Raw genomic sequence first — 22,942 nt, forward strand, 5'->3', positions numbered from 1 at the left:
AGGACAGTTCAAACATTTCTTATTGCTTCTACTGTGAACTGTGAATAATGTGAGGTGACAACCACTTCCTTTTTTAAGTGAACCTGTGTCCAGCTTTTTACATGTAAATGGTACCCACTGCCCACCCTTCCTGTCTGGGCTGGATAGTGTACTGGTTAAGGGCACCGCCTTTGACATGGGAGACCAGGGTTCGAATCTTGGCTAGGGTCAATACCTATTCAGTAGGGAGTTCAAGGCAAGACTTTCTAACACTGCAGGGTGGCCTCTCGAGCGCGTCCTAGTGTCTGCAGCTCTTGAGCGCTTTGAGTCCAACAGGAGAAAAGCGCTATATAAATGTTTGGATTATTCTTATTATTACTAAGCAGCTCCCAATTGTCAACTGACTCTAGAAACAGTGAAAACTGGGCAATGGGAAGGTATATAGGGATGGGCACAATTTATGGAGTCTCTTGCCATAAGCAGCCGGACACAGGTTCACTATACATATGTTGTTTAGGTGAGTGTTGTGCTAGTGACCATGTACCTATAATTCACTACCTCAGACCAACTATGCACATCAGGTATTCTGACTCCTCTGGCTGCATTCTTGCTGTAACAATAATGAGATAAAGGTTAACATAGTAGTCAGGCAACTCATATATTATTTTAAGGATGAATAACTGTAACGATCTGTATTTCTGCTACCTTAAAGTCTAGGTGAACCTTTAAAACTTTTCAGGATATGTAGTGCACTATACATTTTTTTTTCAAAATCTAAAAGTCATTTGTACTAGTATTTTCTAGTTTTCGAAACCTTAATGACATTTTTGTAAAAGAGGGAAAAAAAGGTAATGTGTAATGTTAATCTATTTGGGCCTGTTGGGGTGAAGTATGGTGGGAACTTTGTGGGCACCCAGCCACTACAATAGCCATTAAGGCCGGACAGGAGCCCCACACACAATGAATAAAGTGAAGCGAAGACTGTGTGGTCTCCTGGTCTCCCATCAGAGGCCTCCATGGGCGGTGGATCAAGGAACTGGCTAGATATAGCTACTGGTACTGGTGTAATCTAATAATCTACACACCTTTAATCAAATTATCACTGAATCTAAAGTGAAGGAAATGTATTTGGGCAAAAGACACACCCTCATCAGACCTTCTACATCACACTTCCAATGAGGTGCATTAGTAGAGGAAAGAGAGACAAAGTACAATTGCCTCCAAAAGATGGATGTGTGCTTCCAAAACAGAAAACAGCTGTGGGCTATGCTTCAATGATGCAAGCATCCTAAAATGGTTTAGTACACATTTGTGCAATTTTTGGCTTTATGTGTCAGTGACCTAGACATTGAAGTGTCTGGCCCTTGCTACCACTTTTCTTCCATTGGTGAAACCACCACTCCAGGAGAGCATATGTAATGTGGATGCAGAGCCCCACTGCCTAAATGACACAGTTGCCATATGGTCTTTACCACTCAGTTCCTTCTTGAACTTAGCCTTTTGGGTAAGGTCACACTGTTAAAACCCCTAAGCCCCCTTGAAACTTGTCATTCTATTGGTCTGTCATATTCTTAAAGAGAACCTAAACTGAAACTTAAAAGATAAAATAAACATAAACATGTCATACTTACCTCCTGTGTAGTCTACTTATCAATCTCTTTCTCCTCTACTGCACCCTGTTTGTCCATTGTGATCAATGGAATTCTCTGTCCTCCATTTAGAAAATGGCTATTACCCCATAACAGCTTCCTGGTCAGCACACTATTAAACTGTAATATCACCCACTTGAGCCATAGGCAAACATAGACATTACCTTGCACATTCAGTTGTAACTGACAGCAGCTGATATATAACTGACAGCAACAGGTATATTTCAGTTCTGACAAAATATTGTCAGAACTGGAAGGGATCACTGTAGGAAGAAAATGGTGAGCTTCTGAGAGGAACTGATAGTGAGGTTAGTAAGTAATATTCATTTGCAGCTACGTCATGTGTTTATTTTAAATAATTGTACTCAGTTCAGATTCCCTTTAAAGAAGAATATGTTGAAGAGATTTGAATATTTTGGCTTTGGGATGAGTAAGACCAGCTAGAGGCCACATGCTGCGTAAGATTTTGGGAAATGCATTTGTTGAAAATCGAATGCACCACATTAATTGTTCCTTTAGGAAGTATTGGACAGTAAAGGGTGGATAAACTTACAGACTTTCAGTTGTCTTCCAACCCAAGCGTTAATGCCTGGGTTCTATAGGTAAACTTAGATTTCAGGTGATTATATGGACCTGATGCCCCTACTGCCATAACTTGTCTATATATGTAGAATTTCTTGCCGGTGTGTTAAGGGTTCTCACTTTCATTTTTGTTTGCACATATAGTATATAATAACATTATACACTCTGTCACATTCTGGTTAGTACGATGATAGAAGTTGCAGTTGAGGTGTGACCCAGTTTGGCAGTGATGATTGTCAACTCTTGCGTCTTTCACACCTCTTCGGATCTACCTTATATCTTTCCCTCTCCATGGGAGATAGCAGTTTATGAATGTTACATGCAGTTTACAATGCTGGCAAGCCTCACCGGTTAAGTGAATCATTTGGACCTTTAGCATCAATCAGAGTGGCTCTTTAAAATTTGCAGCGTATAGAACATTATGCCATGGAGACTAGTAGGACTCCTTGTGTGGACATTAATTTGAAATGATGGTGAGAAAGTCTTAGCAGACCTTTTCACAAATTCCCAGCCAGTAGGGCTGTTTATTTTTCCCATGTCTATTTTTGTACGCATCCTTCCCTGTCAGAGCTTGCTGGATGCCCGTTACAGTCTTCATTGGGTTGTAGAGAAATAACTTATGTTGGTGGATAGTGATTTTTCTTTTCTTATTATGTTTTTTTATGTTAGTATGCTTCTTTTTGTCACACTGTTCTTTAATTTGTCCGGCCGTTTAGCTGGAGGCTGGATTCCGCTTTTACATTCCTCGCATTTTTGAGGATGCATTGTTCTTTCTTTGACTGTATAGCTGACTAATAATTCATATATCTGCTATAAAGCCTTTTCACGCTAGGGTGCAGCTTGTATGAGAAGTGGATTAGCTCATTACAGTGAAATATGTTCGTAGTGCTTCCCTTTTTTGCTTCAGGTTTTTTTCAGTTTTCCTCTATCTTAACCCTGACATCCCTCATGGTGACCTAACATCGCTGGTCAGTTCATATAATATTTGTGTCTTTTAACACTTATATATCCTATAATCTATTACAAAAATAATAATTGTCTAGTGTATTATTGAAGGACCACTATTGTGAAAATACGCTATATTTAACCAGTTCACCCACAAGGGTTTTTACCCTAACGGACCAGAGCAATTTTCACCTGTCAGTGCTCCTCCCTTTTATTCCCTAATAACTTTAATACTACTTATTAAGAAAATGATCTATACCTCGTTTTTTTTCGCCACCAATTAGGCTTTCTGTGGGTAGTACATTTTGCTAAGAATTATTTTATTCTAAACGCGTTTTAATGAGAAAAATAAAACCAACACATTTTATTTGCCCAGTTGTCCCAATTATTAAACCGTTGAAATGATGTCCCTATCACAAAGTATGGCAACAATATATTATTTTGAAATATAGGTGTTATTTTTCTGTTTTTTGTTTTTGTTTTGTTCTGGCCATAATTACAAGCCCCTATGTCACATGTGTCGAACTCCAGGCCTGGAGGGCCAGATCTATGCCAGTGTTTAGGATGGACTGAGAAAGAGGATAGTGTTTTACCTGATGGACCACACCTTTCCTGATTCAGACCTATCAATTAATTTGAGCTGTATCAAAAATGTGTGAGGACCTCGGCCCACGTAGGACCGGTTTGACATACCGGCCCTATGTAGTAATGTAAAATTATTATTTTTTTTTTTGGGGGGGGAGGGGTTGGAAGTGTAATTTATTAATTTTATTAATATTGTGTATGTACATAGTATGTATGTGCCTGTATGTGTAATATACTTTTTGGCCACAAGATGGCGCTAGTGAACACTCTCCCGTTATAGGAAGTGATCGCTTTTTTTTTTTACATTTTGTTAACTGTGACAGTTTCCTGTTTTTGTGAATGGACGTGGCCGCTGTTCGCGGTCACATCCATTTACTCCAGGCATTGCGATTGGGTAGAGGACCACTCGGTCCTCTTCCCCATTCACTTAACACGGGATCCTGACGGAAACGGCGGCGGTAGCGGTGCGCACACGTGCGGAGCGGTGGCGGGAATGTGCGACGTATTAAAACTACATGTTTCCGTTAACAGGCTAAAGCATGACGTTTTAATACGTGTGATTGTCATTAAATGGTTAAAATGCATGTGTATGCATATGTAAAAATGTGCATTTGTTCCAGAATAAAATGCACTACAAATCACTTTTTTCCCTTCTCGCTGCCACTTACAGTAGGCAGTATAAACCTGACAGATCGGACAGGTTTTGGACTAGTCAATCTCCTCATGGGAGATTCTCAGGGTCTTCTCTATTTTCAAAAGCACTTACTGAATGGCAGTTGCTTAATCCATCTGACAAAGTAGCTGGCAAGGAAGTAAGGTGGCTGTCCAGCTTCCTTATGAAGATCCTTTCCATACAGTGATTTTCTAAAGCATACAGGAAATACCTGAACATCCCCTATGAGGAGATGGATTGGTCCAAAACCTGTCCAATTTTTAGTGCCTACTTTAAGTAATAGCAACATAGGAGAAAAGTAATGTATGGTGCATTTTACTCATAGGAGAAATGTACATATTCTAAATATATATATATATATATATATATATATATATATATATATATATATATATATATATATATATATATATATATATATATATATATATGTTACAATTTTTTGTGATAATGGTCCTTTAACTGTCCCATATCTGCACAAAAGAGAAACTAGAAACAGAAAATTTGCAGGTGTTTCAATAATAGTGACACAGTGAAGTAACATGGTTTTCATGTCTAACAACAAATCAAATGTACAAAAAAAAGTGTCTCTTGTGTGGTTGAATTTGGAAGCAATCAAACCTTTAGGGTCGGTTTAGACGCGGTTGTGCGCGGCATTTACCACCCAGATCCCCTGTGTTCCGCATTGAGATCAATGGCAGCGGTCATCTCAATGTGCTTACCATTGATTGTCGGTGTTTGCGATAGACCATGTTTTCCAAGATTCCACACGTACCTTCTAGCATCAGCTACGTTTGCGGTTCCATGTCCCCCTAGGGACTCAAAACGTGCTGCAATGAGTAAACGCCCGGAACCAATGCTAAACACTTTCCTGCTAAACGCTTTTGTGTAGCAGAAACGCGTTTAAGATCAGCTAAATAAGCCACTGCCAGCCATATGTCTGAACTGATCCTTACTTTGTTGCTTTTCTGTTTGGTAAGGCCCCCTGTAGATTTGCAGTTATATAGTTTAGGCCCCGTTCACATTGCACGCGTTTCCAGACGCGTTTTGGAAACGCATGCAGGTGGCCGACACGCACGACATCAGACAGTGCATAGAGTGCACTGTCTGATGTTCACACTGCATGCGTTCCTGTGCGGTCCGAGAACGCATGCTGCACGCATTTTTTGCCAAAACGCGTGGCTGTCCCATTCACTTTTCAGAGATGGGATCAGCCACGCAACGCATAGAAACATTCCGCATGCGTGGCCATCCGCGTTTGTAATGTGAACGGGGCCTAAATGCAACCAACAGATTCAATGTATCAGTCTGAAGACGACTTAGTGCAGGCCCCTTTCAGTAGAGAGTCAAATACTTTTTTACACACTTTTAATATATAGTGGTTGCTTGCCATCTGTTCGTCTTATCTCTTGCACATTGCTGCCAAAATACAACAAGATTTTTAATAGCCTCACTCGGCCTTCACCCTAGTGCTCCGTCTTAGTAGTAACTCTTCAGTTATGCCTGACTCTATTCTTAACCTAACCAAGTGATGGTGAACCTTTTAGAGACCAAGTGCCCAAACTCCAACCCAAAACACACTTTATTATCGCAAAGTGCCAACACAGTACAGTAATTTAACCTGAATACTGATGTATATGTAGCTAGAGATATTACCCAGTAGTGTGTAGCCCCCAGTATATGTCACCAGAGGTTCCCCCAGTATTAGGAAGGACCCCCCCCCCAGTGTTGGGTAGCCATAAACACCCCCAGATGTGCCTCCCTGTACAGCTTGCCAGTGTACATAGCCTGACGTATTCCCCTCCCACAGTATTGATAGGAAGAGGGACCCCCAGTATAAGTAGCTAGATGTTCCCCTCAGAGTAGGCAAGTAGGCAGCCTGAAGTAACCCCCTAGTATAAGTAATCAGAAGAAGTTCCCCCCAGCTGAGGTTGCAAAAGCCCCTTCTACCCCCACCCCTTCCCCCTTGCTGGAGTGATGTGACTTACCTCTCCATCGATGATCTACCTTCTCCAGTTCTCCGTCTCTATGATTACAATATCCTTTCTCTTCACATAACCCGCTGGTCACATTACTAGAGACAGTACTGTAGTCATGGAGACAAGGATGCCTAGTAGGAAGGTAGATCATCAGTGGAACCTGGAGAGATAAGGCACTTCTCTCCTGCACTCCACTTGCTACTCTGTACTTCAGGGATCCTGCCACGGGCCTTTTTATTGCTAGATCCTTATGCCACCATCCATATCCACAGAGAGGACTTTAAGTCCCCCCTCTGGAACACAAATGCGATAGGTTCACCACCACTACCTAACCTATACCTAATGTTAACTCTCTTGCCTAACATATGCCTTACTCTAACCTTAACTCTTCCTGAACCTCCACGACATGTCCCAAGAGCCAAGGCTCCTTAAAAAACAGAGCTGGCTCCTACCGTTTGTGCGTCCTCCAATTCCCCATGAAAATATCTCCTAAAAATGTCTCTCCTTTACTGGACATACTGTCTTGTGAGTTTCACATTAATGTGTCCACTGTTGGCCTAATTCGATCCTTACTCTTCATAATGTTTATCATTAACCTATACCCAAAAATAAACCTTAAGACTTACCCACATTAACTTGCATCACTAAAAAACAATACTTACTTAAGGCATGGGACTGATGTAGTTAGCACTACAGCGGATGAGCCCAGCAGTGAGATAAACTGGAGCCAGAACTCATAGAACGTAACTTAGATTCTGCTCATTTTGGTGCTGGTTTTGTTTTTTTTCCCTATCTAGCCTCAGAGGTCTCTGTACCAAGACAATAAGCAACCAAAAGGGCCCCTGATTAGTGTATATGAAGCTGCTTTATTCATCAAAGGGTCTGCTATAGACTTTTTGAGCCTTTGTGTCTGCATTTGTGGACAGCTGACCATGACAGTTATACAAATAGAGGAGACAGAAATAGTTGAACCTGGAGGAAGTTGCATCAGGCATCTTTTAAAATGAAGCAGTTCTATTTCTGAGTAAATCTCTTGGCTACCACAGTATTTTACTTTTCATTCCTGGGAAGTAAGAGCTGGGAGTGACCCCCTTGTAGCGCTTTTCCAAAAGCAATAGGCTAATGTTAGGCAATGCAGGTAGGTCCACTGCTGCAATTGTGATTTCCTTACATCGCAATCATAGTTCCTGCAGGGGTTGTTGCAATTTTTGTCCAGAGCGATCCATTGCTGGCAATTAGCATAGCGGCTACATATATACAGTGTATATATATATATATATATATATATATACATACATACATACATACATACATACATACATACATACATACATACATACATACATACACACGCACACACATATTAGTATTTATACCACCCAACCCATATACTAACCCGATCACAATCTCAGATCTGCCACATGACCTTCTTTTGTCCTCCTCTAGGATTACTCCTCGCATTCACATGTACAAGATTTCACACACGCCTCACCCCTCCTCTTGATGCCCTTCATCAACACATCCATCATTCTCCAACCTTTGATATCTTTAAATGCTCCCTCAAATTCCACTTTTTCCAACAAGCATATGCTCTACCTTAGGCCATTACCCCTTTGACTTAAAGCGGATACGAGATAAAAAACAAACTATAACAAGTAACTTGTCTATATATCTTATCTAAAGTTTAGATAGTTTACACAGCAAATCTAGCTGCAAACCGCTTCAATAGTTTATGATTATTTATTCATGTGATACAATGAGAGCAGCCATGTTCTGTTTGTCACATTGTCACAGGCTGAGGGCTGGAGATGCTATCAGCTTGCATGTGTGTAAATTCAGTCCCCTCTCTTCCTCCCTCCTCCCCTCTGCCTCTGAAATCAGTGGCTAGTAACCTCCTCCTTCTCCTGCCCAGACTGAGCTCCCATAAGCCCTTGCTACAGTGCCAAGGCACAAAAGGAGCCGTGGGCGAGGCTTGTTTAGTTTATAGGGAATTAGAGTATTAAAACAAAACAAAAAAAGTATTTGGCTTGAGGAATGCCCTATAAACTATATGAAAGCAACACAATTATGCAATGAGTAAAAGTGTATCTCGGATCCACTTTAAGGCCAAGTTGCACTCTTACTAGATATCCTAAAAACATACTGCCTGGGTATGATTATTGTATGCCTGTGTATGATTATTACAAACTGCCTGGGTATGATTATTACACCTCCCCCCCCCCCCCCCATTCCTTCAGATTGCAAACTCGCAAGGGTAGGGCTCTCTCACTCTTTTGAGTCTTTGAATTTGTAATACATTTTATTCATCATGTTACTTTTGCCACTGTAATTACCAATTCGGAACTTTGTAGCAATTCTGTTTGTTGTATATTGGTGTATACCATTGTCGGTATTATTATCTACCTCATGTTTGTTTCTTACTTTGTACAGCGCCATGGAATGTGTTGGCACTGTATAAATCAATAATATGAAGAGAAGGAACTGATAAATCAATAATAATAATAATAATAATAATAATAATAATAATAATAGTTTTAATATGAACCTTTTTACTTTCAACATTCATTTTGTTTACTGTGGTTTCTTACAGGCGTCTGAATAGAAATAGCCTTCAGGTACTACCAGAACTGCTTTTCCTGGGAACTCCGAAGCTCTACAGACTGTAAGTACTTGTGGATATTCTTCTTCTTATGATGTGAAATGCATTGAGCATAGTGTGACTATGCAGCAAGTGGAATTGCTTGCAATGTGCTGACAGACTTCACACTCCTTTTGGACTCTGGAGATTCTGGAGTCCCAATCTTCTTCCTCTTTTATTGTAGCGGATGGTGTGGACTTCTTTTGAAATTGAAGTATTTTTGTATTGCCTTTCACAACGCTAAACATATGGTCTACTGATTTTTATACCTTCTACAAACAACTAAGATTGTTGCTTCTCATTATAATGTACTTTGCCGGAATAGACTAAACAAAAAACAAATTGCCTTTACGCAAGCCAAATCAGTAATTTGAAACTGTTTTCTTCATGGTTTGGCATCACTTACTAACGTTTGCTGCTTGTGCAGTCTTGGGAGCCATTTTGTATGCATCCAGTTTGATGATTGAACTATTGGGAATATATAGGGCTCGTTTCACAAAAGGGTGCTAACTCAGCACAACTAAAAGCTTTGGGCGTGCTAACTACGGTGCTAAGCAGTCAGCACACCCAAAGCTTTTATTGATCGCGCGCAAAGTTTAGCGCTGCGCGATGCGTGGCGTTTAAGGTGCACCCGGTACGAAGTTTTGATCGCACCCGGTGCAACGTTTCACACTCCGCGCTTAAACTTTGCGCGCACTAACTTATCGCGCACAACTCTGCGAGTCCTAAAGGGCTTTAGGCGTGCTAAGGGGCTTTTAGGCGTGCTAACTAAGTTAGCAGCCTTTTGTGAATCAAGCACTTAGTCTGCAAAGACACTATGAAGGGTGAAGGTATTAGTGCTGTAGTATCTGTTAAGATTTTTCACGCATTCATTGCAGACATAGCATGTTGAAAAAAATGTTGGACTGGAAAAGCGTGACCCTGAAGTAAACCTGTGCTACACAAACTGAGGTTACGATGATACAGTGCATAGTCAGACTAAGTTACCTGCAGTAAAGACTGTATGACAAGATTATTATTATTATTATTATTATTTTTAAACCAGAGCTATTTATTTTTCATCTATGAGAAATACTACTGTTGATAATATTGTCAAGTTCAAGAGCTTCTCCTTTGACCTTTTCAGCTTCCCTATTGGTCCTTTAGAGTGATAGACAACCTCGCTGACCAGTAGGGGAGCTTAGTTTGTATAAATTACTGTGTCAGTTATTATTCTCTAGCCTATAACAGTAGCTACTTCAGGAATATCAATGGGTTCATAAAGGTGGCAATCAGCTGGTCTCCAGAAAAATTGCATTTTATCAGCTTACATCATTATCATTTTCAGGAGAGTGCAACACTTATTTGTGACTCCCATTTGGCTGTGAGGATTGATGAATAATCATGCTGATCTAGGTTACTTTCACACTGCGGCAATTACATTCCCTGTAAAAGCAGGATCACAATGCAGCAGAGGGTAAAAGTCGCATTGCAGGTTATGCGTGTGGTGCAACGCATACAGTGAAGCATACAGCACAGAAAAAATATGCTTCACCACAATGGTTAACGTGCACGTAATGCAGTACCACACTGCATGCTGTGTGCTACTCCAGCGGATCCCTCACACTGCACTGCTTACACACTGATGTGAACGGACCGTTACAATATAATTGCATTTCATTAAGAATGCGATTGTATCGTCCGATGCAATGCACCACATTACACCAGTTTAAAAGTAGCTTTATAAATGGGATAGTGATCTCCGCTGCATAATTTACTAGATAACACTTGCTGCTTTCATAGAGATTAATGTCACGACTTACTATGGAAATTATTATTTTTTATTTATATAGCGCCAACATGTTCCGCAGCACTTTACAAAGCACAATAAGACGACAAGGGGAACATAGATACACTAACAAAATGTACAACAGAGTTCCAAACAGCACAAATATTGTGACAAAAACAGTAAACATTAGGAGGAGGAAATCTGTAGTGTTTGACTTACTGTATATATATGCTTGGTCAAGCTCTCTCACATGCGTATGCTCCCCCCCCCCCCACACACACACACACACACCACTTTCAAACAAAAACAAAAAAAAATACCAAAAACTATAACCGCCGATTGGCCAAGCCGTCAATGTGTTATTGTTACCCCCCATGCAGAGCGCATTCAAGTGTGACGGCTGATGCAGAGTCAGAGATACATGTACCACACATTGCAAAACTGGGCTCTAGTGTACCCCACATCTTTCCAAACTGGCCACTAGAGATCCAGGCTCACTGTCATGTGACCGCAGTGATCCTGGTGCTGTAGTGGGCAGTTCAGAAAGTGTCCGGGAACACTAGAGGATGCAAGCCAGAGTGAGGGCAGGTAGTTAAACATGCTAAAGCACATTCCTTAGCGCACTCTGCAAACAGGGCCCCAACATGTTGTCCCTTGTAAATCACCCGCGGTATATAACCTGTGGATAGGCCTACACCCCCCTCCATACACACACACCACACACACACCACACACACACCACACACACACCACACACACACCACACACACACACCACACCACAAAACCACACACACCACACACATACACACACCACACACCACACACACCCACATACACATACATACACATACATACACACACACACACACACACACACACACACACCACACCACAAAACCACACACACCACACACATACATACACACACACACACACACACACACACGCATGCACACACCACACACACCACACACACCACACACACACACACACACACACACACACACACACACACACACACACACACACACACATACACATACACATACACATACACACACGTAAAACACAAAATTTGGGTGTCAAAATATTGGCCTACCCGCTGTGATATATTGTATATGAGTCACACACAGTACTAACCAGTTTGCATTGGATTACTATTTTTTAAAAACTAAGGCTATGCAATTGCATAGAACGCCTTTGGACTGCTTACCACTGGTCTATCTAGAGAGAAGTAATGGCTGGCAATCTGTTACTCCATTCAAGTGAATGGCGCTGAAGCCTATTTAAATTACTGACCTTACGGAGATGGAATCACTGATCACTGCCGTAGTAAAACTAATCACTTTCTTATAAATTTGGTGTTATGAAAGCACTCAGGATATTTTACAAGTTGAGCAACAAAGGATATATTCTTTTTTTTTTCACTTTTTTGCTCTCTTGATAAAAAAGCCCCAACAGTTGCATTCCCTGTCCTTGTAGAGCCGGGTAATGCGCTGTGCTGAACGTTCCGGCAGACACATTATCCAGATCGTGTGTTCTCTTAGAAACGCCGTACAGCACGTCTCCGATGATTGGTGCTATAGAAACAGATTATTATATTATCTTCCTTCTATTTTAAGTGATAAATTACCATATCATAGCTTTGTCTCTGCAGTTTTTCCTTATTTTTTAATGACTGGCTGTGTTTAATAAGACATCTCTTGTTCGGTATAATGGCTGCAATAATGCGTTAATGTCAGGAAATCTGAAATATGAACGGTCAGTGTAACCCATTGGGAACAATCAAATTCTCGCTGGCAGTTTTAAAGCAGTCATGAAAGAACAGCAGCTGAAATCTGAGTGCTGAGTAGGGATGATTAATGAGATGCAAATAGTTCCGAGTTGATGCAGGATTATGCAAACTTCAGAATGGACCAATCGAATTCCATCAGCTGGAATTTGATTGGTCCACTTGGAAGCTGCAAACATTTGCATATAGAATTTGCATACTCCTACATCAACTCAGAATGATTTGCTTCTCATTGACCATCATTGTTGCTGAGCGTAGAGAAGTCAACAACGCTGCACATGAGTAATAATAATAGTGTATTATTGTGTGAGTGTTATATTCCATGTATTAGGCTTAACCGCTTCCGGACCAGCAGTCTCTGCCCTTTTAAAGTGTACCTGAGACGAAAGGAGGCAAAAGTTTTATACATACCTGGGGTTTCCTCTAGCCCCCTCCATGCAGATCGCTCCCTCACTGCTGTCCAAAGCTTCCTGGATCCTCTTGTAGCATCCCCATTTTTCTCGGCCAGTTGGGCGTAATGTACAGGTGCAGAAAGCTCCCAACCACGGGAGAGAGGGGGAAAGCGCTTGGCTGCAATGCGCCAACTGGCCGATGATAACGGGACTGCTACTGGAGAATCCAGGAGGCTTTGGACGGAGGCGAGGGAGCAATCTGCGTGGAGGGGGCTGGAGGAAGCTCCAGGTATGTATAACTTTGCCTCATTTCGTCTCAGGAGGAGAACCGGTCAGGAGCCGATTTCATTGGCTCCTAACCCTGTGATCACTGTGAGCCAATGTTATTGCAGAGAGGCGGTCAGGAGCCGATTTCATTGGCTCCTAACCCTGTGATCACTGTGAGCCAATGTGATTGCAGATAGCTGGTCAGGAGCCGATTTCATTGGCTCCTAACCAGGGCCGGATTACCAACCAGGCACCAAAAGCAGTTGCTTGGGGCCCCCATTCAGAGTCAAAGTGGCCCCATCAGCACATAAACCAGCCCTCGCCATCCTGTCAGCAGTGGCTGGATGGTATAATTGTTAAAGGGACTCTGAGCAGTGCAGTAACTATGGAAAGATGCATATCATTTTAAAGCTCTCTTTCTCCTCTTTCCAATGATATATAAACCGCCACCCTATGCCTTTTAGTTTTCGCTATTTTCGCGATCGAAATCACGGCCACGGCAATTTCGATCACGAAACTTTTCTCCAAAGTCGGCAGCTCGATTCAGCACAATGCAATGAAATATAATTACAAACATCATGCTGGTAGGTGTGAGGTTATAATTAATTAGTTGTGGGTATGCTTAAAGGTATACCCACAGGCACTGCTCGGAGTCCCTTTAAGGGCTCTGCCTCTGACACAGGAGACCAGGGTTCGAATCTCGGCTCTGCCTGTTCAGTAAGCCAGCACCTATTCAGTAGGAGACCAAGTCTCTCTAACACTGCTACTGCCTAGAGAGCGCGTCCTAGTGGTTGCAGCTCTGGCGCTTTGAGTCCGCCAGGAGAAAAGCGCAATATAAATGTTATTTGTCTTGTCAAATGATGCCGTGCGCTGCTGATTGTCTTCAGAGCCAGGCTCTCCTCCTAGGTTCCCCTCCTGCTACTGTGCACTCTGCCGCTGCCCACTCCTCCCACCCTTCCCACAGAGAACCACAGCTGCAGCAAGAATGATAGCAGCAGATGGCAAACGCTCACTCACCTATCCATGGTCCAAGCGATAGAGATCCCATCATCTGAAATCCAACTGTCTCTTCTACAGTGCAGCCGCTCGCTCTGAACTTCCTGATTTTCAGATCAGACAGGAAGTAGGAAGTAGTAATAGTAGTAGTAACAGAGCGGCAGCACTCTAGAGGAGACAGATGGGCTCCGGATGACGGGACCTCTATTGCTTGGATCGTAATAGGTGAATGTGAGTCATCTGGTGCTGTCATTCTCTACCCCGCTGCGGCTGCCTTCTCTGCTGGACTATCGTATTCACTGGGATGGAGGCTGCATGGTGGCTGTCTAGTTTGGGAGGAAATCGGTTGTTCGGTGGTGGGGGTGGTTATGTAATTCTGTCTGGGGAACGGCTTCTGGTTTGGTGGTGTCCAGAGCTTTCTGCTATTGCCAGGCTGGAGATGCAGGGGGAAAGTGCTGCTGCTGTGATATCTGGTGCCCTCTTCACAGGGGTGCCCCAGCCCCTGAGTGCAAATGTCCCAGCCAATCATCTCTCACTCTGCATTTTGCCGCTGTTATTCCCTGCATTGTGCACCCACAGAGGAAAGCTAGCTATTGCCCATAGCAACCAGTAGCTCGGCTGCCCCGGTGTGTGCGGCATGTTGCTGTGCAGCTGCATCTTCTGATTCTATTACGACATGATGGGGGGGGCCCAAATCAGTTATTTTGCTTAGGGCCCCATTTAGCCTTAATCCGGCTCTGCTCCTAACCATGTGATCACTGTGAGCCAGTGTTATTGCAGAGAGCCGGTCAGGAGCCGATTTCATTGGCTCCTAACCCTGTGATCACTGTGAGCCAATGTTATTGCAGAGAGCCGGTCAGGAGCCGATTTCATTGGCTCCTAACCCTGTGATCACTGTGAGCCAATGTGATTGCAGATAGCTGGTCAGGAGCCGATTTCATTGGCTCCTAACCCTAATTGCAATCTTTCATGAAACATTAAATTCCCCTTCTTCAGGCCATGTTTAGTTAGCCTATAAAAATATCACCTTCTGCATTGAATCTACTACTTTTGAGCTCTTGTGAGGAAGGTTCAGTAAAGATGCAAAGACTGCTGTTGGAGCCCAGAGATGTAAATATAAGCATGCTCTCCAATGCATGTTCTGCACCCAAACATGATTGTGAGACATCTAAGAGCATGTGGGCGAGAGGGTAGGGCCAGCTTATTTGCCAGTCATGCCATTTGGCCAGAACTTTGATGGACAGTTTGGAGGTCAGCTTATGAGCAGATGGTCTTATTCTAGTGTATCTGACCATAAAACATTTTCTATGACCTCTTCTAGCAACCATTCAGTATCCACCTTATGTGTTTTAATCTACCCTGTACCAGTAACAAGAAAGGAAGTTGCTCATCTGTTGCTTTGTTTCTCCAGTCTACATTTCATACAAGAGAACAAAAATAATAAAATGTAAAAAGCAAACATTCCAGAATCTTAAGAAGTCATTCAAAGCAAAATATTGCCTCCTCCTTCAGGGCATTATTTATATGTGGAGCGTTGTATGATTCATATGCAGAAGCTAGTGGAGACAGCCACTATAATATAAGGCAGATTGAGTGCATTTTAGTGGATTGAAGGTAAGCCCCACCAGCATTGCTGTAAGCTGCCTCCTTTGTTGTTCCATATACGCTGGCATTAAAGATTGTGTGTTAATGGAAACGCTTGGTGCCATTTACAGGGAAGTTCTGAGATGCAGAATAACAGGTGGTCCTATTATTCCAAATTCTCCATCACCTTTAAAGAGAAACCGTAACCAAGAATTGAACTTCATCCCAATCAGTAGCTGATACCCCCTTTTACATGAGAAATATTTTCATTTTCTCAAACGGATCATCAGGGGGGCCTGTATGGCTGATATTGTGGTGAAACCCCTCCCATAGTGTGATGTCAGGACCATGGTCCTGACAGTTTCCTGTCTATGAAGATCATTGTATTGTGGAAAATAGCTGTTTACAGCTGTTTCCAACTGCCAAAAAGGAAGCAGCATCTCGTTCCACTGACATCGCCAGCCAGCGGTAAAAATGTCACCATGTGATAAATGTCAGACTGTAAATCAGGGAGAGGAAAGATTTTACAATGGGCAAACACCCATTACATTATTTTAACTGGCGTTCCTCTTTAATTCCAGCTTAATTCACCATTCTAAACGCATCATCTAAGAAAGCTTCTACATTATACTTTTTTAAAAACTTGGTTGCATGACATGATGCAGCATAACTGGAGGAGTTAACAGCAGACCTTAAAGTGAGCACAAGGTGAGAGTGATATGGAGGCTGCCATATTTATTTCCTTGTAAACAATACCAGTTGCCTGGCAGCCTTGCTGGTCTATTTGGCCGCAGTAGTGGCTGAAGTACACCAGAAGCAACCGTGCAGCTAATCTTGTCAGTTCAGACAATATACTTGTTTTGGGTCTATGACTGAAAGCAGAGATCAGGCAGAGATCAACAGAACAGCCAGGTAACTGGTATTGCTTAAAAGGAAATACATATGGCAGCCTCCATATAAGTGGCAGTGTGTGTGCATGAGGCTTAAGATGAGGTTGATCTCTTATTGCTGAAATGTTATTAGATGGTTTTAATTATCTGTGGTTGATTCACTTTATATTAGATGTGCACAATAAAATACCCTTTTTGCAAATTTTTTGACCAAAGCGAGGCACAGTGAATTGTTTTTTCTTCTTGCATTTGCAGTTATGATGGTTAATACACAGCTGTATACTTGGCACACCTTGTACAATACGCGTACATTAAAAAGGGGCGCTGGGAAAAAAGGGCGCGGGGTTTTAAACGATAAGCATGGATAACGTTTAAAAATGTATTGTACTGTATGTCGTTTCAAATTAATGTTTTATAAAGTTATAAATCATTAAATAATGTGCATTAAATCGACAATTGTAAAAACGTTAATCTTTCGTTTAAATAGTGAAACGTATAATAACGTTTAAAAAAAAATTACTAAGTAACCCTCCCTGTACCTACCCCTAACCCCTAGACCCCCCTGTTGATGCCTAAACCTAAGACCCCCCCCTGTTGGTGCCTAAGTAACCCTCCCTGTACCTACCCCTAACCCCTAGACCCCCCTGTTGGTGCCTAAACCTAAGACCCCCCTGTTGGTGCCTAAACCTAAGACCCCCCTGTTGGTGCCTAAACCTAAGACCCCCTGTTGGTGCCTAAACCTAAGACCCCCCTGTTGGTGCCTAAACCTAAGACCCCCCTGTTGGTGCCTAAACCTAAGACCCCCTGTTGGTGCCTAAACCTAAGACCCCCCTGGTGGTGCCTAAACCTAAGACCCCCCTGTTGGTGCCTAAACCTAAGACCCCCCTGTTGGTGCCTAAACCTAAGACCCCCCTGTTGGTGCCTAAACCTAAGACCCCCCTGTTGGTGCCTAAACCTAAGACCCCCCTGTGATAAGCATTAATAACGTTTCAAAAACATATTGTGCGGTTTTTTCGTTTAAAAATAATGTAAAAAAAAAAAATTGTACTGTTTTCGTTTAAAAATAATGTTTGAAAAAAATATTGTAATGTTTTTCGTTTAAAAATAATATTAAAAAATGTATAAATCATTAAATAATGTGTAATCATGAGAAGCAGTAATAAAACATTAAGTCTCCGGACGCCGCTTTTAAAACGTTATTTTTCTCCGGCGCCCTTTTTTCCTATCGGGCGCCCATTAAACGATATTTATTATGGGAGTGAATGGCGGCGCCCGATTTGTCCACTAGCCTCCTGCGCCCTTTTTTACTGTTACCGTACAATACAGTGTAAATAGAGATGGAACGGCCAGTAAATACAGCAATACCACAATACAATAGGAGAGAGAGCCCAGCCTATAAAAGCTTCCAGTATAAATGGATAAAAGGCAGATAAAGAAGGGCAAGGGAGTCAGTAAACTGTGTTCGAGATATATTATATTTTATTGTACTTTATTATATTGTAAAACCAAGAAGTTTTGATCAGGATGATACCATTTATTGGCTAACGAATAGTAGAAGAATAAAAGTAAGCAAACTTCCGGTTGTATAGCCTTCGTCAGACTTCGGTCTTACTGCTACTTTATTATATTGTGTCATAGTGCATAGCTTATGAGGAAACAATAGAGAGTAAGTAACTGCCTAAAATGGATAAAATCACAGTACAGCAAAGTCTACGTCATCCGGAACTCATTCAACCAGAAGTCTCAACTAACCGACATGCCTGATGGGATAACAGGACTTTTTTGGGGGGTTGCCGGCCATAATATACTCACCAAGCCTCCAGCGATGTCTTCTAGCCTTCCTGTAGCTCCTATCGGCTTCCGTCGTCCGTGCTCGGCTCTCGCTGTGTCACATGACCTGATACAGGTCAGGTGACACGCCGGGAGCTGTGCATAGAGGACGTCGTAAAGCCGCCAAGAGCCTGCTAGGAGCTACAGGATGTTGCTGGGGGCTCTGTAAGTATTCTTATCCTGCAGGGTGGGGAGGGGGAAGTTTGTGCTTGTTCGTCTGGTTGCTCAAGCAACCGGCAAGCACAGGAATCTCTGGCATCAGACGAGCCCTGCAGGTGCCAGAGACCAGGGACTTTGCTGTATATGTTTGCCGTAGCCAGTGAGGTTAGGTTGCATTTCAAGATTCTGCACAGAAAGTTAAAAAGTGTCTAAAGCCTGGTACACACCATGTAAGTTTCACTTAAGATCCGAATCGAATGAGTGATCCGAGATTTACATCTGACATTGAAGGGTATAGAAGAAAGCTAGCATACACACGTATGCAGTTGTTTTTACATGCTGATCATTTTTCCAATTGGGTATCAATCGAAAGTAAATGGAAAGGACACAGACATGGAAGTGTGCCTGTGCAGTACTCGTACACTGCCGTTTCACCCTAATGATCAAGAGCAATGATCAACAAGGGTGAAAATGGTCTTGTGCTGGGAATACACAATGCGCTTTTGCGGCAGATAGATGGTTCGATAGATAATTTCCGTCATGTCCGATACTACTTTCGAATTTTTACCGCTCAGTTTCTGATAGAAGTGAATGAAAATTGATAAGAAAAGATAAGAGAATCGAGAGGGAAATTGAGCGGAAAAAATGAATCGAACCACGATCAAACGGTAATGTTTCTAAGTAGCTTTAGTAGCAGGTTCTCCCCCTCTGATACTCGGCAACTGAGCATCCTATCACTAAGCCTACGTATGGTCTTCTTTGGTCAGTCAGTCTGTAATAGTAGAATACCAGTACATTTTTTGAGGTGCTCAAACAGGAGTGTAACTAGAGGGGAGAAGTCCCTGCGATAGCAGGAGGACCCAGAGCTGTGGGGGGCCCCAACTACTAACCTTCCCTCCAATACAGGGGACTATACTTCACATCAGGTGTTTTTGTGGCTACACTTGTTATGGGTGTGAACATCAAGATGGCCACACTTGTTTTATGGCCTTTGTGAGATGGGCTCCAAGGCCATAAAGACAAAGACGAGATAAATAACGTTTACATCATGCTTTTCTCCTGTTGGACTCAATGCGCCAGAGCTGCAGCCACCAGGACGAGCTCTATACTAGGCAGTAGCAGCGTTAGGGAGCCTCACCCAAGGTCTCCTACTGAATCGGTGCTGGCTTCCTGAACAGGTAGAGCTGAGATTTGAACCTAGGTCTCCATTGAAGGGGACTAAGGTGAGGCAAGGGAAAGGGTGTGACATTTTTTTTTGGGGGGGGGGGGGGATCAAAGTTTCGCTGAGGGACCCCATGTACTGTAGTTACTAACAACACTACCTCTAAAGATTTCAGGAGTCAGAAGCAGGTTATAGAGATACAGAAATTGTACAGTATTTCTCACAGGCATCAAGTTAGGGTGCCAAATGCAATATATATAGATGTAGACTCATCATTACATCAGCCACATAAGAGCCGCTTATATCATTTGTACCCATCACCCTCTTGATTCAGAGCTAAGATACAGGAATCTTCCATCGCCGGTTATTAGTACTAGAGACGCAGGTGGACTTTCATTCTGACATCATCTCCCATATATCTTAATGTAGCTCATAGCTTTTTATGTACGTCAGCCTTTATGTGAAATTTATTGGCCTTTTAAGTGACACCCCTCTGCATTAAACAAACAGAATTCTTTGCAAGTGCAGCAATAATATCTGAGTGATGAGCTCATATTCGATGGATTCATTTTTTTTAAATCCCCAGATGTCTCTTCCTTCATTCTTATCTGCATTCCTATCAATGACAATTGAAAATCTGGGACAAAGGTTAACATTCAACAATGTGCCGGCAACAGGTACATGGGAATAATGCGCTAACGCTGGATCAGTCATCGCTTGCTGATGTCTTTATGAACGGGGTGACACAAGTATAACTCCTAATAACTATATAAGTGTATTGTGGATGGAGCAATGGGCATGAAACCCAACAACTGCTGTTTGGACTAGAGCATTCTATTTGATTTCATGTTTTTCTGGCCACACATACAGTTTTATTATTATTATGCATTTACAGGTGAAAATGGAAAAAATTAGAATATCGTGCAAAAGTGTACCTACTTCCTGCTTTCATGGAAGCAGACATATTGTTAAAGTGAATGGGAACCGCATTTTTTAAAAAAATGAAGCAAATACTTACCTAAGGAGAGGGAAGGCTCTGGGTCGTATAGAGCCTTCTGTCTCCTCTCTCGGTGCTCTCTATCCTGTGCTGGCTCCCCCCCCCCCCCCCCATTTCAATCCCCCACCGAAAGGGTATTTGGAAGTCTTCAGGAGCCGTGTCCTCCCGAAGACGTGCGGCTCCATACTGCACAGGCGTGAGCGTGCAAGAGAGCGTGCTTGCGCAGGCGCAGTACAGGGCCGCCCTTCTTCAGGAGCACTCGGGCTCCCTGAAGACTTCTGAAGCCTCCTTTGGCTGGGTAAAGCAGTATTTGACTAAATTAGTCAAATACTGCTACCGGGCGAGCTAGCACTGGAACGAGGGGACCAGGAGAGGAGGAGGAAGGCTCTATAGGACCCAGAGCCTTCCCTCTCCTTGGGTAAGTATGTCTCATTTTTTTTAAATACGGTTCCCATTCACTTTAACACCCTGTGTTTTCAAATTACCTTATCTGCTGTGGTAGTCAGCTGACTCGTCTGAGAGATCAAATTAAAATTTGTGCCTACTTGGTACAGGCTGAAATCTGACTGGATTAGCTGCATTGGATAACAAGGATAAAAGAGGCGCCAAACAAGTATAAAATAGGTTAAAACCCGTCTAAAAGGAGGGAAATGGGTGGATTCACCTCCCCCAGATACACAAATGACCAGGCTGATATAGCCGTAAGATCTATAAATATGTTTGTTAAAACAATTCTCCAATAGCATCACTATTGGAGAATTGTTTTAATAAACATATTTATAGATCTTACGGCTATATCAGCCTGGTCATTTGTGTATCTGGGGGAGGTGAATCCACCCATTTCCCTCCTTTTAGACGGGTTTTAACCTATTTATACTTGTTTGACGCCTCTATTATCCTTGTTATCCAATATCTTAGTCCACCCTTGGTGGAGGGGTGTATCCCCACTTTTCCTATCTATAGAGAGCGACTTTTTAAACCTGAGTGGGGTCAGGTGACAATTCTCCCCACCTGCTGTATCAGTGGTTGCCTATGTGGTAACCCTGACTTGTGAGTATAACTTTGATTTTACTATAATCCCATTTTTGCAAAATTACTACACCAGATTTGGCTCTCGGTTTCTTTCACCCTTGTCTTTCTGGATTAGCTGCATGCTTGTTCTGCAGCCAAAGAGATCAGCAGGACCTCCAGGCAACTGGTATTGTTTAATAGGAAATAAATATGGCAGCCACCGCATCCCTCTCAGTTCAGGTGTATTTTATATTCTCTGGCTGATATACAGAAATAATGCTATAGATAATATGTTTGTATTTATACTAAAATTCCCCACCTTACCAACCCAGGCTACACACAGAGCTTAGACCTTGTAATGTGTGGCTCACCTACACTACAGTTAGTGATTCTAAAATATCCTGATCAATCAGTATGAAATCTCTTTGATATATTGGCTTCCAGTGTAGTGACGGCAGGTGTGGCTGAAGTCTCATATTGTATTTGCTAATGTGATAGCACATTAAAGGGAGTGTGGTGCAGGGAGAGAGGGGGCAACAGCACTGCAGTGTCTGCGGTGTTAGATTTCACCTGCCCAAGGCTCATTGCTGATCACACCATAAAATGAATATCCACTTAAAGCACATCCATGATTTCAGAAATGCATTAACTCAGTTTGAATATATGGCAGAATCGATGGCTTATTACACGCCACACAAAGCATCCCTTAAAGCGGACCTGAACTCAGAACCTCCCTGCTCCAAAATATACATAACAGCATAATAACCTGTAAACAAAAACATTTCTTTGTTACAGCTGATACAAATCCTGAAATAAATCTGCACTGTTTGTACTTCCTGATTCATGGAAGCAGACATATTGTTAACTTCCTGTGCTTTATAATGAGCTTATCTGCCATCTCTGTTGTGGCAGTCATGTGACAGGGGAGAGATCAAATTACAACTTGTGTTTAGACGCAAATGATGGAGAATTAGACAGGCTAAACTCTCCAAATACATACAGTGTGCATTTCTCTACGTTTTTCTTCTGTCCTGTGCAAGAGTTCAGGTCCACTTTAAGAGG

At 42.4% G+C, this 22,942-nt stretch overlaps 1 protein-coding gene across 11 annotated transcripts in view; it reads left to right on the forward strand.

Moving 5' to 3' along the window:
• The window catches only part of SLIT2 (slit guidance ligand 2), a 530,767-nt gene that overhangs the window by 83,443 nt on the left and 424,382 nt on the right, over window positions 1-22,942 (forward strand). For all 11 annotated transcript variants that reach the window (XM_068278011.1, XM_068278031.1, XM_068277940.1 and 8 more), the window contains one exon: window positions 8,983-9,054. In XM_068278011.1, coding sequence (XP_068134112.1) covers window positions 8,983-9,054 — 72 coding nt within the window. The remainder of the gene's footprint in view (window positions 1-8,982; window positions 9,055-22,942) is intronic.

The sequence above is a fragment of the Hyperolius riggenbachi genome, chromosome 1, assembly GCF_040937935.1.
Source record: "Hyperolius riggenbachi isolate aHypRig1 chromosome 1, aHypRig1.pri, whole genome shotgun sequence".
NCBI classification, from domain to species: domain Eukaryota; kingdom Metazoa; phylum Chordata; class Amphibia; order Anura; family Hyperoliidae; genus Hyperolius; species Hyperolius riggenbachi.